General features: G+C 53.4%; 1 protein-coding gene across 8 annotated transcripts in view; it reads left to right on the top strand.

Moving 5' to 3' along the window:
• PEBP4 (phosphatidylethanolamine binding protein 4) overlaps positions 1–15107 on the top strand; it is an 80798-nt gene that overhangs the window by 180 nt on the left and 65511 nt on the right. The window contains exons 1-4 of one of the 8 annotated variants that reach the window (XM_049830796.1): positions 1322–1416; positions 2467–2568; positions 9968–10113; positions 11629–11761. In XM_049830796.1, the coding sequence (XP_049686753.1) occupies positions 9974–10113; positions 11629–11761 (273 nt within the window). In that variant the 5' untranslated portion in view covers positions 1322–1416; positions 2467–2568; positions 9968–9973. Of the gene's footprint in view, position 1; positions 262–617; positions 637–1321; positions 1417–2255; positions 2569–8792; positions 8902–8939; positions 9124–9967; positions 10114–11628; positions 11762–15107 lie in introns of those variants that run through there. The other 7 variants (XM_049830798.1, XM_049830793.1, XM_049830800.1 and 4 more) reach the window with 7 other exon arrangements.

The following is a 15107-nucleotide window of genomic DNA, read 5'->3' as shown; positions in this document are numbered from 1 at the left end:
GGTGTGCCTGCGGCACGGCACGCGCCGGAGCCCGCATCTCCCTGCTCCCGAAAATCCCGTTTCCCTACGCTTCCAAAGTCTTTCAGACTCATTCCTAAATGCTTCCTGTACTGCAGTGGGAGAAAATGGACCTGGATGGAGGGATGGATGGGAAGTATGAAGGAATATGCTAGAGCCATTGGTTACATCTAAATTCTGCAAATTGGTTGCTATTTCTCCCACGGTCCGTGGAAGACAACACAGCAGAAGATGCCAGCCAGGGTGAGAAATGGGGGGGAATCGTTTGCCCCTGAAAAAGCCAACTCTCCCTGCAGCCTTGGGGCTTGGCAATGGCACTTCTGCAAAGGTCGCGAGGTGCTTTTGGGAGCCATGAGCTGCCCAGCCTGTGGGTCCCTCACCAGCGCGCTCCTTGCAGCTCATCAGGGATGCTGATGGTGTGGTGCTGGTCAGGAGGAAGGCAGGTACCAGGGCAAGGGGGGGTCAAATTGACCAGAAGTGACCGGGATGGGAATGGAAAAGAGAGGGCGAGCTTTGGATGAGCAGCGGTGAGTCAATGGGAACCAAGGGACCAGGGAAATGACCACGGGCCACGGAAAGGAGAGGTGGTTCGAAGGGGTGAATCAGTGGGACCAGCTGGTGAGTCAATGGGAAAGGAGGGAGCTAATGGGCTGATGGGCACCAGGTGTCTGTTGGGCTTAAAAAGAAGCAGGAGGAGCCCCTAGGATTGAACCAGCTCTGCTTGGGCTGCTCTTCTTAGAGGACCTCTGGCAAATGCTGTCTGCAGGTACTGATGTAGCTGATAACAGGCAGGAACGTGCTGCTCAGCACACACACATATGGCATTTTTTTTTATTTTTTTTTTTGCTGGTGCAGGTCTTGCCTCACCTTCTAATTGAGATGCTGTTATGCCCCGGGCGCTGCTGCTGCTGCGTGTGCCTGGCACCTGGGGCTTGCTCATATGTACGGTATGTTCTCACGGGAGGCTCTGGCCCAAGCTGAGCTAAGCTAGAAAGGGAAGCCAAGGGGGATTTTTATGCCTAAATTTGTGGCAGGTACTAAAAAGGCTCCTGTTTTGCTGTGTCACAGAGCAAGGAAGATGTTCCCTGGTCGGAGCAATGCCTGGTTTGCAGTTGCTCACTCTGTGCAACTTAGAGCATCCTGCAAATGGCCCTGACCTCTGCAAACTGCAGTCTTAGCTTGTGTCCCGGCTCTGAGGGTTAACCTGGGGGGGGGTTGCATGCCCTTGCTTTTGCAAACTGCCCCCTGCTCAGCCTCTGGGCCAGCTCCAGGGCTCAGCCCTGCCAAGGATCTGGCTGTGGGGCTGGGGCTCTGCCAGATCTGGCTGGGCACAGGCTCCCCTCTGCCGCTGGCTCCTCTGCTGCTGCACTACTGTTGATACTGGTGGTGTAAAGAGGGGTAGGTGGAAAAGTGGGGGGGGCTGGCTGCCTTGCTGTGTGTTTGGGGGGGGTCTTAGGCTGTTTTCCCTCTTGTTTTGCAGCTGGTTGGGATGTAGGGGTAGAGGCTCTGGTAGCCCTGTCAGTGTGGGGGGAACAGTAAATTGGGGTCACCTTGGAGTCCTGTTCAGAGCCAGGGTGCTGAGGGTCTGGGAGTGAATGCTTGGTGAGGGGGAAGCTGGAAAAACTTTCTGGAAAAGGTACCCATGCTCAGGAGTTCCCCCCCGACCATGGGTACCTGTGGGAAGTAGCCTTGCTTTCTTCTAGCCCACAAAACAGCTTCGGGGGGGGGGGCTGGGGCCCCCCTCTGCATGGAGCTGTGATGGGGGCTCAGGGCTTCCCAGGAAAGCACTATTGCTGGGACTCAGCTGAGCTCATTAAACCTGTATGAGCCCCCTGTGGCAGACCAGTTAAACCCATTTAAGGAAGGGTTAAGCCAGTTTAGTGTGATTTGGTAGTCTATTGATGCGAAGGTTAATCTGGTATAAGTGCATCGACATCGGGGATTTGGACCGATTTAACCAGTCTGTCTCCCTGTTTTGTCCGTATGACTTAACGAAGGGTCCAGCCTGTGCTCCCCTTCATCTCGGGCTGCAGAGAGCCGCTGAAAGAGGGAGAAAATAAACTGGGGACTGAAGGGAAGAGCCACATGCAGGCTGAATCTGAAACGGTGCTATTTATAGGCATCCCTGCTCAGCTGGCCTAAATACCACGTAGGTCCCTCTGCCTGGCTGGCTGGGGGGAGCGGCAGGGTGGGCAGTGGGTGGGTGAAGCAGCCGGGTCCCGCCAGCCTGTTGCACCTTGATGGGATGATTTGTGGGGCCAGGCTCAGCCTGACCTGAGTCAGAGCAGAAGATGCTTCTTCCTCATCCCCAGCTCCTCATTAACGTGCTGCCCCAGGGCTTTCCCACGAGCATCACCCAGCCTGGCTGGTGAGATGTCAAGTACTGGGAATGGGTGTTTGTTTATTTTTTTTTTGCTGTCATCTCTAAAGGGCTGTAATCACAATTAGGGCATCCACGAGGCACGGGGCAGAGACGCACCTTCTTGCCAGGGTGCAGTGTCTGGGAGAAGAGGAGAAAGGAGGGAGGAAAGGTGAAAGCGCCTGGCTGGGGTAGGTGACCCCTCCGTAACCCGGTCCCTGTGCCATACCCTGCCCACGCAGAGTCCCCGCGGGGAGCACGGGTGGCAGGTTGAGCGGAGGCCACACCTGAGGGTTTCTCAATGCTTTACCTCCGTGCTGATGTTGCGCATTTGCAGCTTAGTGGCTTCCCCTGACTTTGGGAGCCGGGGAGGGTCCTTAATGCTGAATTGAGAGAGGTGTTGAGCAGTGGGCTGCGGCAGCCTCTCGGCAAGCGTGGGAACGGAGGGATGCAAACGGGAGCTAATTGCATTAGACGGTGCCCTGGTGAGCAACAGGCTCGGCTGCACGTGTGCCAGCACCGCTGGGATGCGGGATCTGCCAAGCTGCGGAGCTGCTGGCGCTGAAGGAAAGGAGGGCTCCTGCGCAGCTCTGCGCCTGCCTTGTGACTGCGAAATGTATGCGCTTAATATAGGCCAAATGAAAACATTCTTCCTAAAATAGAAGACCTTCCCCGGCAAGAGCTGCGGCTCTGGCAGGAGCAGTCACAAGGTGCCTGCCGGGGCAGGGTGGGCTCTGGCAGGTGTGGTTGTGCAACGCGGCACATCCAGCCTGCGAGTGTGCAACCCGCCAGCTCCCAGCGAAACCGGCCACCAAGGTCACCTCCCTCGGGCTCTGCTCCTGAAGCTGCTGTGCAGACTGCAGCTGCCCGCTGACCCTTCCCAAAACTGTGCCAGCTGGCTCCAAGGGTGCCAAGAATCCTGCTCCGGGAGAGGAATTTGTGGATGGGGCGAACGCCCACGGGGTTTGGATGGGATGCAGGGGTGGGTGGCCCCATCCCTGAGCCATGCAACACCACGGGTGAAGGTGCCGCTGTGTCTCGTATGCTATGCAGACGTGCCAGGGCAAGCGCTCGGGCTCAGGGCTGTGTCGGATGCTGCAGGGGCCGTAACGCGTTCCTGCTCGTGGTGCTGCTGGAGCTGAGGTTTGGGATGGGAGCGGGCTGGCAGGAGAAGGGGTGATCCCCATGTGCTGCAATGCAGGGGTGGCTCTGTGGGCTGCTGCCAGGCTTGGGGTGGGACTGCACCCAACTATGTGCTTATTGCCTGGCAAATATTGAATATTCCTCCTTTCCTGGGTGCTCCCGTGATGGCCGGCTAAGGCACAGGGGCTGGTGCTCAGGGGGGTCTGCTGCCAAGGAAGGCTTTGGGGGCTCACAGTAGCCCTGCGTCTGCTCTGGTGCTCGGTTTGTGCTGCACTGCATCTTCTCCTGCTGGGATGCGAGTGCAGGAGCCTGCAAGATGCTAGCAGCTCCAAAGGGCAAAAAGCATTGTGCATCCCTTCCCTGATCCCGCAGAGATTCCTGTTCAGTGGGTGCTGAAGGTCTAAACCCCCTTTGGGGTTCTGACCCTTCCCCCTCGGTCACTCGGGACCTTCTCCACTGCTGGTGGTGACAGTGGCAGGGTTTAATCCAGCTCGACTGGACACAGCTGGCTGCTAGCAAAACGGGGCAGGCAGGGGTGAGAGTTCAGACCCAGGGCTTTGGCAGGTAAAAAGAGAAAAGCTAAAAATCCTTCTCTGTTAATCTCTCAGGCTGCACCATGAATCTCCACGTGGCGTTTTGCAAAATGCAAAACTCTGCTGTTTCAGGCTGCAGGCTCACAAGGGTCTGGTTGGGAGAGGTGAATGCAACCACATTGCTCTGTATTTTGCCCCAGCATCTTATTAATGCTGTAGAGGCACAGAAATATAGGCTCAGCTATTGAACTCTTGCGCTTGTATGATCCAGGTAGTGATATAATCTGTCTCCCCGGAGCAGGTTCAGATTCATCTTACTCCAGCAACACACACAAGGGCTGGTGCTGCTGCTGCTGGGCGGTTAGCTGAGGGCAGCTTTGTTTTCTGCAGTGACAACCTGGGTCTTTAACACCTGATCCTTATGTGGCTCTAGACAGACCCAGGAAAACTGGAGACCACCTGAGCCAAATAAAGCTGTCGCATCCCCTGAATCCACTTAACTCTTCCCAGAACCTTAAAATCTCCCAAGAAGGAGAGCTGGCTCCACAAATCGGTGCAGATGCATATTTATGGTGTGTTCTGGGACAAATGCTTTTTTAATTCACAAAGCTCTTGCCCTGTGGATTGGCTGGGGCAAGGTGAAGATGCCCTTGTGGTCATTCACTTGAAGCTGGGAATGAAATTGTTAGCCATGCAAAGAGGGAAATGTGAGGACAGCCTATGAAGAAGTAAGATAAGAGGGACAGAGTGGCCAGGGCATAGCTGAAGGTGTAGCAGGTTATGAATGGGGAGAAAGCATGTGGTTTTCTGTTTCCTTTGCTGATTGCTACGGAAAAAATATCTGAAAAATGGGCTTCCTGCAAGACAAAGATTGAGCAAATTCCCCTGGCTGCCAAGGTTCTGCCAAGTCCTTCCGACAGGCTTGCTGCTGGGTATCAACAGCATAAATACTTCTTTTTTCAGCTGTTGTGCAGACTGTAGGAATTGGTTTCTATGAGTTTCTTGGGTGCTTTGCTCATGGGACTCTCTGTGGCATCATCATGGGGAAAGTGAGGCAGAGAGGAGCCCAAATCAGAGGAAAATGCTGGACCTTGAAGGAAGAGCTGAGCTCTTTTTTGCGGCAGCTGGGCTGGACTAATGCTTGGGGGTCGTGGCTAGGAGTGCAAGGAGCAGATTTATTGCCTAGAAATGCCTTTCCTCATGCAAAGCAAAATAAACCCTTGTTTTCATGAGTATTAGGGCAAAGCAACAGTCTTGGCTCTGTGGCAAGAAAGGGATAGAGTTTCTAATGGACTTTAGTGGTATGCTATAACTTTGCTGCAGCCTGAAACAAACTGGGGCGGGGGGGGGGGACACAAAACAAAAAACCACAGTGCCAGGCTCCCTGTGTCCTGGGACTGGGGAAACTCAAACCCAGCGATGACTCCCTGCTCTGCCCCTGCAGGCAATTAATGTCTGGGGAGAGCCGAGGTTGCTTAATGAAATGGGATGGAGGTAAACTTAGATTCCATGAAATAAAATAGCTATTTATGGCGCAGGGACTTTGTTTCTTCTGACTTCACCCAGTACTATGAAGTGGATTATAAATGGCACTGGTTAATCTTAAACTAACATCAACAGGAAGCCAGTTGCTTTGGTGGGAAATTCCAAAGCTCACAAACAATATGTTTTGGGCCCATGTCAGAATAAAAAGCTCATCTCTTATGAACATTTATGGGGAAATTCTGACCTGGAAACACTTGTTTTGCGTTAAAGCCCATGCAAGAGGGCTGGAGGGAGATGCATGCATGTGAAAGCTTTGAGAGCCTGTCAGATTCAGCTGATGTCCATGGGGTTCCTTGAAATACTTTGATTTTTGGTTGAGCTGTGTCCTAATGGTTTCTGGCAAGTATTTTAAGACCTTGGTAGCAGCTTATGGGGCTATGGGAGAGTGTCAAGAAGTGGGCTGCAAAGGTGTGATGTTGTGGGCTGGGGGGCTCAGCAGCACCCAGATGGGCTGCTGCCTCCTCTGCAACAAGCTACGTTCTTTCCTCTGCAAGCACTGGTTTTGTGGCCTCGTGTAGCAGCTGATGTGTGTAACTTGGCTCCCAACACGGGTGCTTTGGCTTTCACGTGTGCTTTGTTGCAGTTGCTAAAGTAAGCCTGAGACTTCTCCCTTCCTTCCCTGCCTTAAGGTAGTTTCCTTTTATTAAGAGCCTTTTCATCTTTAGTATTAATAGAAAATTATGATTTCCTTACCTATATCTTAGCTTTGCCAACTGTGAAAGGCTTTCAAGTAGCTCTTGGACCTGACTTGGTTTGCTGGAAATATATATATTGCATTTGTATCTCCTCCCAATGAACTGAAGTGATAGTGGGACTGCAGCATGTGTAGGCAGCACTTTGCTGCCTTGGGCTTCACATCATTGCTTCTCTCATCTGATTAACCAAACAAATCTACCCAAAACCCACTGGCTGGACTTGGTACCTTTGAAAGATTTGTTTTTCTTCCCAAATATCAGTTGCTGCTGGCAGCCAGGAACTTCCCAGTCCTGTGATCCAGGGCTGTGCGAGAAAGGCAGGGAGCACAGCCCATGTGGCTCCATGCCAGGGCTGTTTCAAGCCATCCTCCAAATTAAGAGTGGCTTAAAAGCAATTCCTTCCTCTCCTTCCGCTGGGGTTCGGAGGAAAGAGAGGCCAGGGTGAGCTGAGGGGTTACACGTGCAGAGGTGCAGTGCGTAGTCTGAGCACAGTTAAATTACTGGGGTCATGTTTGGTGCCCGATAAGGCAGACCCATGCCTGGTCTACACAGAAATGGTAAAACTGAGAAGCAGGAGAGGGTTTACAGTAGTGTTTTCAATAATGGATTTGCAAAAAAACCCAAAAAACCCCACCAGTGTGAAGCTTCTAAGTGGAGAGCAGCATCTCATTCTTGAATGTGGGGGAAATCCTGGATGAACATATTTTCCCCAGCAATGAGCTGCATAGCCACAGCACTGTACTGGGAGGCTTCCCAGCAGCTGGAAGGACGAGATTCCTGCGGTCCTGCACTGCTTAGTCAGGAGAGGTGACATGCAAACACACTGGGGTTGCTGGGAGAGGAGGTTGGCTCCTATTCAGTACCTGGCTTGACACCACCAGATGTGTGTTTTTCCCATGGGAGGATCCTTCTCTGGAAAGGAGGCTGCTCCGTGCGGGCTCTCAGGCATGTGATTTATCGGTTCTCCCTGGCTGCGAGCGCTCCAGGCGCAGGCAGACCAGAGGAGATGGATGCTGGGGGAAATTACCCATCTCCTGGGAGGGTTTGCCAGGCCTGGAGTGTTTGTATAGGCAGGGTTGTGCTGGGGCAGGTGTGTTATGGTCTGGTAGCAAAGCCAGCAGCGCTGCCAGCTCGTGAGTCACCCTGTCCTGTGCATGTGTCTAAAAACCAAATAATCCGGTGGCTTTGTGCCCCTCAGGAGCCTGTCTGACCTTGCGGGAGCACAGCACAGGAGCTGTTGTCTGGCTCTGGCAGAGTAACTTTCCCATCCATTTTATCCCCCGGTCGTATGGGTTTGCTGCACGGGCTTCCTGCTGCCTTTGCAACTCCTGAGCAGGAGAAATAGGATCTTTGTAATTACTCTGCAAATAGCTTTTAGAGAGAAAGCCATAGTTCGTCTTGCACAGGATGCTGAGAGAGAGCTTGCTAATCTGATGGCGTTTTCTTCCAGAGCATTCCCGGGGGGAATCCCTCTGCACCTTGTCTGTTGGCAAACCCTTTTGTGCCGATCCCATTTGGTGACAATCCTCTCGGGAGGTCTCCAGGTGGAGGTGTTGCCTCTGTGTGAAGGGCTTCTCTCTGCTTCTAGGCTTAAAAGAAAATACCCCTGTTCGGAGTCCTGTTTCTGGTTTCTGCTGTTATTTGGGCAACCTCTGCAAAGCGGTTACCCAAACTAACCACTGCAAACTTACTGCAGGAACCAACTGGAGCCAGTTACTGCAACGTACCGGTGCTCCTCTGCTGCCCTGGGACAGACCTGGGGGTCTGAGCTGCCAGGACTGCACCAATGCAAGCCTTCACTGCTTTTGTGCTTGAATAAACAGTGAAAACAGATGGGTTTACCGTGGTGAGACTCACTTTGGCAGGAAGAGTCCCTTGTCCATGTCTACAGCTCTCCCAGTGTGTGAGTCCCTGTGTCTGTCCTGGGCAAAGCCACTGTCCCTTCACCTGCCACCCTCTTCCAAGCTTTCAGCCGAGCTGTCAGCTTTTCAAGAGAAGTCTTTCTTTTCTAAGAAATCCCCCTTTCCATGGTGGAGAGTCTCTGGGCAGCTGTAATGATTAACAGTCCTGGGGCTGCAATCCCCCTGTGTGGCTCCCCTGGGACCCCAAATTATCACACCCACACCCCCCCCAGCTTGTGATAGCATGTGAGGATGTAAACCCATTTTGGTGATCCTGACTCATGCAAACCAGTGCTCCTGACTCTGATGGGAGAAGCATTACTCACGTGAGCCTGTTTGCAGGATCAGAGCTCTAATTATGGGGTTTGCCCATCTTGTAGCATGGGAACCAGAGCCATTAGCCCCTAAACCTCCAGATCATTCCCAATACATTAATGTTTCTAATTAGTTAAGCCTGATGCCTTTTCTCTCCGTAATGACAGTGGCGCTAGTACTTACTCGTGTTCGCTCTGCGTGCCGGTACTTCATTATATAATGATACAGTATGTGTTCTAATACCTATTCCCAACTGACAGTGGGTTTTTTGCATATGCCTCATCCAGAACTGATTAGGCAATGGAGAAGAGAGGCTAATGCAAATAAATGTTTGGGTTGCATCCTTTCTAATTAGCTGGGAAGTTGCTAGTGCAGCGGGGAATTAGGACCAGGTGAGGACCCGGAGCCGGTGGGTCAGTTGAAGAAGGGTGCTGTGGGATGAAAACCCATTGCCTGGTTTTGTGCTCCTTTTAGGGGACGAACTGCCCCTTCTCCGGGCTGTGTTTTCATCCCCGGTCCTTTCTTCCCTTCCCTCCAGGGAAACCATCTCCACGGCAACCTCAAACCTCCAGGCTCTGCCTCAGAGCTGCTCGCCCATCCCCAGGACCCGGTGGGTAAGTGCCTCGGCAGGGCCGGCCACCGTGGTCCCGGGCCACCGGGTCCATCAGGCTGCTGCAGGTGCCTCGCCGCGGCCCAGGGAGGTGAGGGGTGTGGGTACCTAAACCTCATACCCCAGCTCCCCTCATCCTGGGGGCTTGGCTCGTGCTTTGTATGGACTTAAAAATGGGTGGTCGTGGCTGTCCTCCTGCAGGAAAAGCTCTGCCCTGGTTCTGGAGAGGGTGGCTGGGTTCAAGGGTGCTGGTCTTCTGCAGGGGCTCTGCCTGGGGTCAGGGATGTGTTGGTCAGCGTGTCACGGCTGGTTGTGCATCCACCAGTAATGGTCTTGGTGAGACCGTTAGCCTGATAGCAATTTTTCCATCTTTTCCATCCCATTAGAGTCCTAGGGAGAGCAGCAGGGCCAGCACTGGTGGTGATCATGGCTGTGCTGGGCTGCCCAGTTTGTGATATCATCCGTGCCCATCCCTGGTGCCATGCAGGAGGGTGGGAATGCACCTTGCTTGCAGGTGGGCAGAAATGGGTCCTCTAAGATGTAGGATCTTGCTGTAAGCCCGCTGGGGACTTGGTATTCCCTGGCACAGGGCAGCAGCAGGAAACACAGTTCATTTCTGGCATGGTTGGGATTAATGATGTGGAACTGGTGGAAGTGGAAAAATAAATGACGTGTAAGGCTGGGTGTGCTTTGCCTGGAGCTGTTTTTTTTTTTTGGGGGGGGGGGGGGGGGGCTGAACTGGAGCATGGTGGTGGGGATGCTGTGGGTGCTCACAGGTGCTGGGGGAGCGGTGCTGGGTCACAGCTCTGCTTGTGGGACTGACCCTCTCCGTCCCTCGGTCTCTGCAGGGCAGGATGAAGCTCCTGGGTGCCGTGTTGCTGGCTGCCAGCCTGCTTGGCACTGCTGCCCGGGAGGAGCAGTCCCCCTGGCCAGATGACCCTTTGCGGACCTGCTTCTTCCAGATGCTCAGCGGTGTGGACGGCGAGTTCTGCAGGTGAGTGACTCCCTGTTGTCTCCTTGCTGAACTGCACCAGCCCTGGGTGGCCAGTCATGTGCTGCCCTTGCATGTCACCTCCTGGGACAGTTAATTCCAGTATCCCTTTTGCCAGGGCTATAAATATTAGTTGCTTTCTTCCTTTTGCCAGGAATGTGGGCCAGAGCAAAGCCGAGCAGTGCCTACATGCGCTGCAAGCTGAGATCTTGGTGTCTCTGGGCACCTCAAGTTGTTCCTTGGTCCATTTTGCAAGGGTTTTTGGAGCGACTTCCAGAATCGGAGCTGACAAATGTTTTCTGCAGAAAGTCTCAGAGGAAGGAGGCTACTTTTGGGGAAGGAAAGTGCTAGAACAGGTCATCCCACAGACCTCAAAGCTCATCCTGCAGAGATGTTAATGCTTGAGGTGTGGGCATGGGAAGAGGAGGAAGCCTTGGGGAGCTTCTGAAGGTGCTAACAGGCGGTTTGCTGCTGTAGCAGTTGGGGCCCCCAGCTGAACAGCCCCCGACTGCCCCCCTTTATCAGGTGTTTTAATACTGAAGGTCCTTGCCTTAAACTCTTGCTGCTGGAGATGGGAGGCAGGGCCGGGCAAGCAGAGGCACACGTGTGCCTCTTGCCTTTGGGGGCTTCTTAATATCCCACGTTACTGGGAGCTTCCGCATCAAAAATATCCTTTCTGCTACTTAGTTAACCAAAATGCTCTCTACGTGTGAGCAACTTAAGCTTCTAGATTAAGGCAAGTGGGGACTTCACTTGGCCCCAGCTTCCTCCCACGAACCATGAGGAGCAGCACCTTGCTTTCAACTCTCAGCTTCCCCTGTGCAAGCCCCGTGCCCGTGCGGGCATTTGCTCAGCAGCGCCTCGGGCTGCAGGATTTAAGGGTGACTCCTGTGAGGGTCATGTTGGTGGCACCTCATCTTCAGGGTGACCTTGAGACTTGCTAGTGGTGACCTGACAGCTTGCCCCGGTGGCCCCTTTCTCTGTTAGATAATGCAGAAGGGGAAAGCACTCTGTGCAGAAGTCGGAGCTGGAGATATCTGACCTGTTATTGCTCTACCAGTGCCTAAAATACAGAGGAGACTTCTCCCCGCTTTCATATTGCGAGTGGGAGAAGGGGGTTCAGAGTTCAAACGGCTTGTCCAAGGCCGAGGGGCAGTAGGGGTAACTTTGCTCTCCAAGCCTTAGATGAACCCGTACGGGCCATGATTTTTAAAGACTATAAAAAAATCCTGGAAATAATCTGAGTGTTGTGCTGAGGCATAATGAATGTTTAAAGTCTTGCTGCTGCTTGGGAGAGGGAGCACACCCCATGGCTATGTTACAGCATGGGAGGGTGCTTATCCTGGTGTACAAGGTGCCCAGCAAGTTGGATCCTGCATCTCCTGCCCAGCGTTGCAATCGTAGCTCAAGCCTGGCTGGCAAGTGGCACTAATTCCCATCCCCTGGCACTAATTCCCATCCCCTGGATGATGTGGTCCTACCCTACAGGCTCTTCTCTCCCCCTTTTTTTCTCCCCAGGGGGGATCTAGAAATTATCTACCCGGAGCTGGGTGACGTGGGCTGCACTTACATCCCCAAGTGCCACCAGTACCGGCGGCGGATCAGCAGGGAATGGGGCAGCCCCCGCGTTCGGTACCCCCAGGCTGAGAAGGTGAGTCCCGAATCGCGTCGCTAAGGGGTAGCTGCCTCTTCTCCCTGCTAATTAAAGGTGTAGCCAGCTTGCAGGGGAGGAATTTGCTGGGAAAGGATTGCTTACGCACGTGCGTGCTTGTGCTTTGAGCTTGGCCTTGACACCCTGGCTGGGAGCTGGGCCAGGCAGGGACACCCAGTCCCTGCGTTTTGGGTGCTGGGGAGGGCCCGGGGGGTTGTTCACCCTGTGTCATGTGCTGCTTGGCACCGCTGTCCCCCGGCCAAATTGCTATCAGCTACTCGAGTTGTGCTTGTTAAACTTTTGCCTGCAATCAGGGTGACTTTCGAACTTGTTTGGTTTTTTGGTTTTTTTTCTCCATGCTTCCCCATTGTTTCAGGGGTTTGGTCTGAGGCTGAGATGTGGGTAAACTGGATCTCCATAAATGTTGTGGGGTTTTGGTTTTTTGTTTGTTTTTTTTTTTTTGGTTTTTTTTACGTTGTAGCAAAAATGGCTACAAAATTTGCATGCCTAGATTTATTTTAAAAAATCTTTTTTTTTTTTTTGCAATTGCTTGCAAACTTTTTAAAGCAAACCCACGCTTTGCCTGGGGGTTTACACCCCTAGCTGGCTCTCGCAGAAACCGGATTAATGAATCCGATGAGCTCCCGCGCGGGGTTGGTGGGGGGGGGTGGTAATGGGGTGGGGGGGGAGCCCCGTCCCTGCTGGGTGCCCCCCCCCCCTTTTTCCCAGAGCTGCGGTTCCCACTCGCTGCCGCCGGGTGGCAGCATTGAACTTCCCGAGTCCCGGCACTGGGAGCACTGGGAGATGCTGGGCACCCAGCATCACCCCTCCTGGGTGCTCCCCCCTCTGCCAGTTCTGGGTGGGGGGGGGTACCTTGGGTAGGAGAGGAGAAGGAGGACAAGTGGGGTGTTGTGGGGGGGTCTTTGCTGGGTGTCAGGGTGGCATCCTGCACCCCGCGGTGTCCCACTGGGACCTGCCCAGTTTGGGGACCGCGGCCCTTTGGAGGATGGGGTGGCATGAGCTTGGAGGGGAGACCTTGTTCCCAAATTCCCGGGGTGATCCTTGTCAGCACCCCCATAACTGCCATGTGCAGTTCCCTGCCCCATTAGCTCCAACCCTGGCAGCTGCGGACGCTGCAGCCGTAGCTAATGAGGGAGAAACTCGGCTCTTGTGCGTCTTGGCTTTTCCTTGATGTGTTAAGAATCAGTTTTTCTGGCTGCTTCATTGCCGTCTGGAAAGTCTCTTCCCCCTGTTGATCACATGGTTTGAAGTATAACTTTCTCTTAAAGATGTCTGATTCTTCCAAAAAAAAAAAATCATCTTCCCTGGCAGAGGATGCCATACATAAAATCATCTATCGCTTGTGCGTTGCTTTCCAGTAGTTTGAAATCTCCCAGGCATGTAGGCAGTTGTTTTTTCTTTTTATTTTTGTCCTGGAAAGCAAACCACGGCAGAGAGAAGGGAAGGGACTTGGCTGTGGTGATACCGGTGGGTGCTGCTTTGTCCTGTAAACGATGCTGCCCGCTGCGGGGAGGATTTGGGGGATAAGCAGAGCCAGACCCTTGCCCGGCTCTGCTGGGGGGATGCAGGCTTTGCACTTTGAACCTGAAAACAAGAGGAGACGAGCGAACCTGCCGAGGCTGGGCTTGGGAGCCAGCTACGTGTGTCACTTGTGTACTTTTATTTTGGGATGGGATGCCAGCTGTGGCACTCGGGGGGTGGGCAGGTCCCCGGGGAGCCCGTTGCCGAGGGTCTGCAGCTCCTGCTGGCATCAGGGCTGGCTGATGGCTCATCTCCGCTGGCGGATTTGGCACCGTTTCTTTCCAAGACAACTCGGCACATCTTGCGCTGAGGCGGCATCTGAGGACACGGGCCTCGCCGCTTCCCTTGGTTTGCGTTTATTCTCTCCCCTGGCCTTCGCCAGAAACACCTCCCCATCTTGGCGCAGCCGGGAGGCTTCCAGCTTTTGCAGCGCGCAAACTGGTGATTTCAACTGGGGCAACGGGCTGGATGGCCTTAAATTGGTTGCAGAGAACTGGCTCCAAATTGCCTCAGGCTTTCTCTATAGGAATCTATGTGTATTTCTTACTCCTGAACCTGTAAGCATGCTTTGGGATAATCTTTCTTCCCCCAAAATTTCACCTCAAAGCGAGTGGTAACAAGAGTTGCCTCATTCTGTGCTGGGGCCCGAGGTGCGCACAGGCAACAGGGTTGCTTTTTATGGTTTATGATGGGATTTCTAAGGTCAGGAAACGGGATTATTTTTTATTCCCAAGTGAGAATGGGAAACCTCACTTTGCTAAAGTTATCTCCACCTATACATGATGCTTCTCGGCACAGCAGGGTGCTAAGGCCCTGCCGAGGCTCGGGGATCTCGTGGATGGAGTGGTGAGAGATGGGCTGGGTAAAGGGCTGGCTACACTTTTTCTGTCAAAATCGGTGGCAGAAATACTCGGGGTTTGAGTATGAAAACTTGTGTAGGAAGTGTCTGCTTTCTGTGGAACACTTTGTCTCTTCAAGAAAAACAACCACCAAAAAAGCCAAATGCGGAGTGTTTGTTTTTATCTCCAGAAATATTTATCAGTTTTCTGAGCAGGGGGGGGACAGGATATTTCCTATCCTCGTTCCAGATACTGGTGACAGGTCTGGCGGGGGCCACATTTCACCCTGCCTGTGCCCAAGGTCTCCGCTCACAGCCTCGATGCTCCTTGGTGAAGGCGACGTCAATGTGTTTGTGGGTGAAGGTCCTTAAAGTGTGGTGGCATCTTGCAAAGCTGAGCTTTGATAGGCATCTACCGCTGCTTGGCCTGGGGGACTTTAATACATCATCTGGTGTGTGTTTATAGGGTTTTTAATATCCATTGATGCTTATCCACTTTAGGCACTGGGGCATTGCCGCCTGGCAGGCAGCTTTTATCAAACATCACTCTTACTTCCCCAAAGACCCATTTTTGACTTCTTTGGTGCAACAAAGGCAGCCGTTAGATCTGGCTGCTATTGCTGCGAGCAGGCAAAGGAATAAGAGATGCGTTGCCAGACACAGGAGGCTGGTGACTGATGGTTTGGGTACCCTGGAAACCCTTTAAGTGCTCGGCACAGTTACGCAAACCTGCTGCGTGCGTGGCTTGGGCGCGTGGGGAGCGTCTGTCCCCCAGCCCTGGGCTGGAGCGGAGCAGGCAGTTGGACCATCCTGGTGTTGCGGAGGTCTGGGTGGGTGTGGGATGCCGCCCTGCGATGCTGAGGATGCTCGGTCCTTGGTGGGAGACCCCTCTGAGCATCGGATAACTTGCTCTGCGGGCATCCCGTGCAGCCTTTGCATACCAAATGTAGCCATTAAAGTATCTGT

Source organism: Accipiter gentilis, chromosome 28 (genome assembly GCF_929443795.1).
Source record: "Accipiter gentilis chromosome 28, bAccGen1.1, whole genome shotgun sequence".
In the NCBI taxonomy this organism is placed as follows: Eukaryota; Metazoa; Chordata; class Aves; order Accipitriformes; family Accipitridae; genus Astur; species Astur gentilis.
Note: the sequence above shows the minus strand (reverse complement) of the source record. Positions and strands in the feature narration are given on the sequence as shown.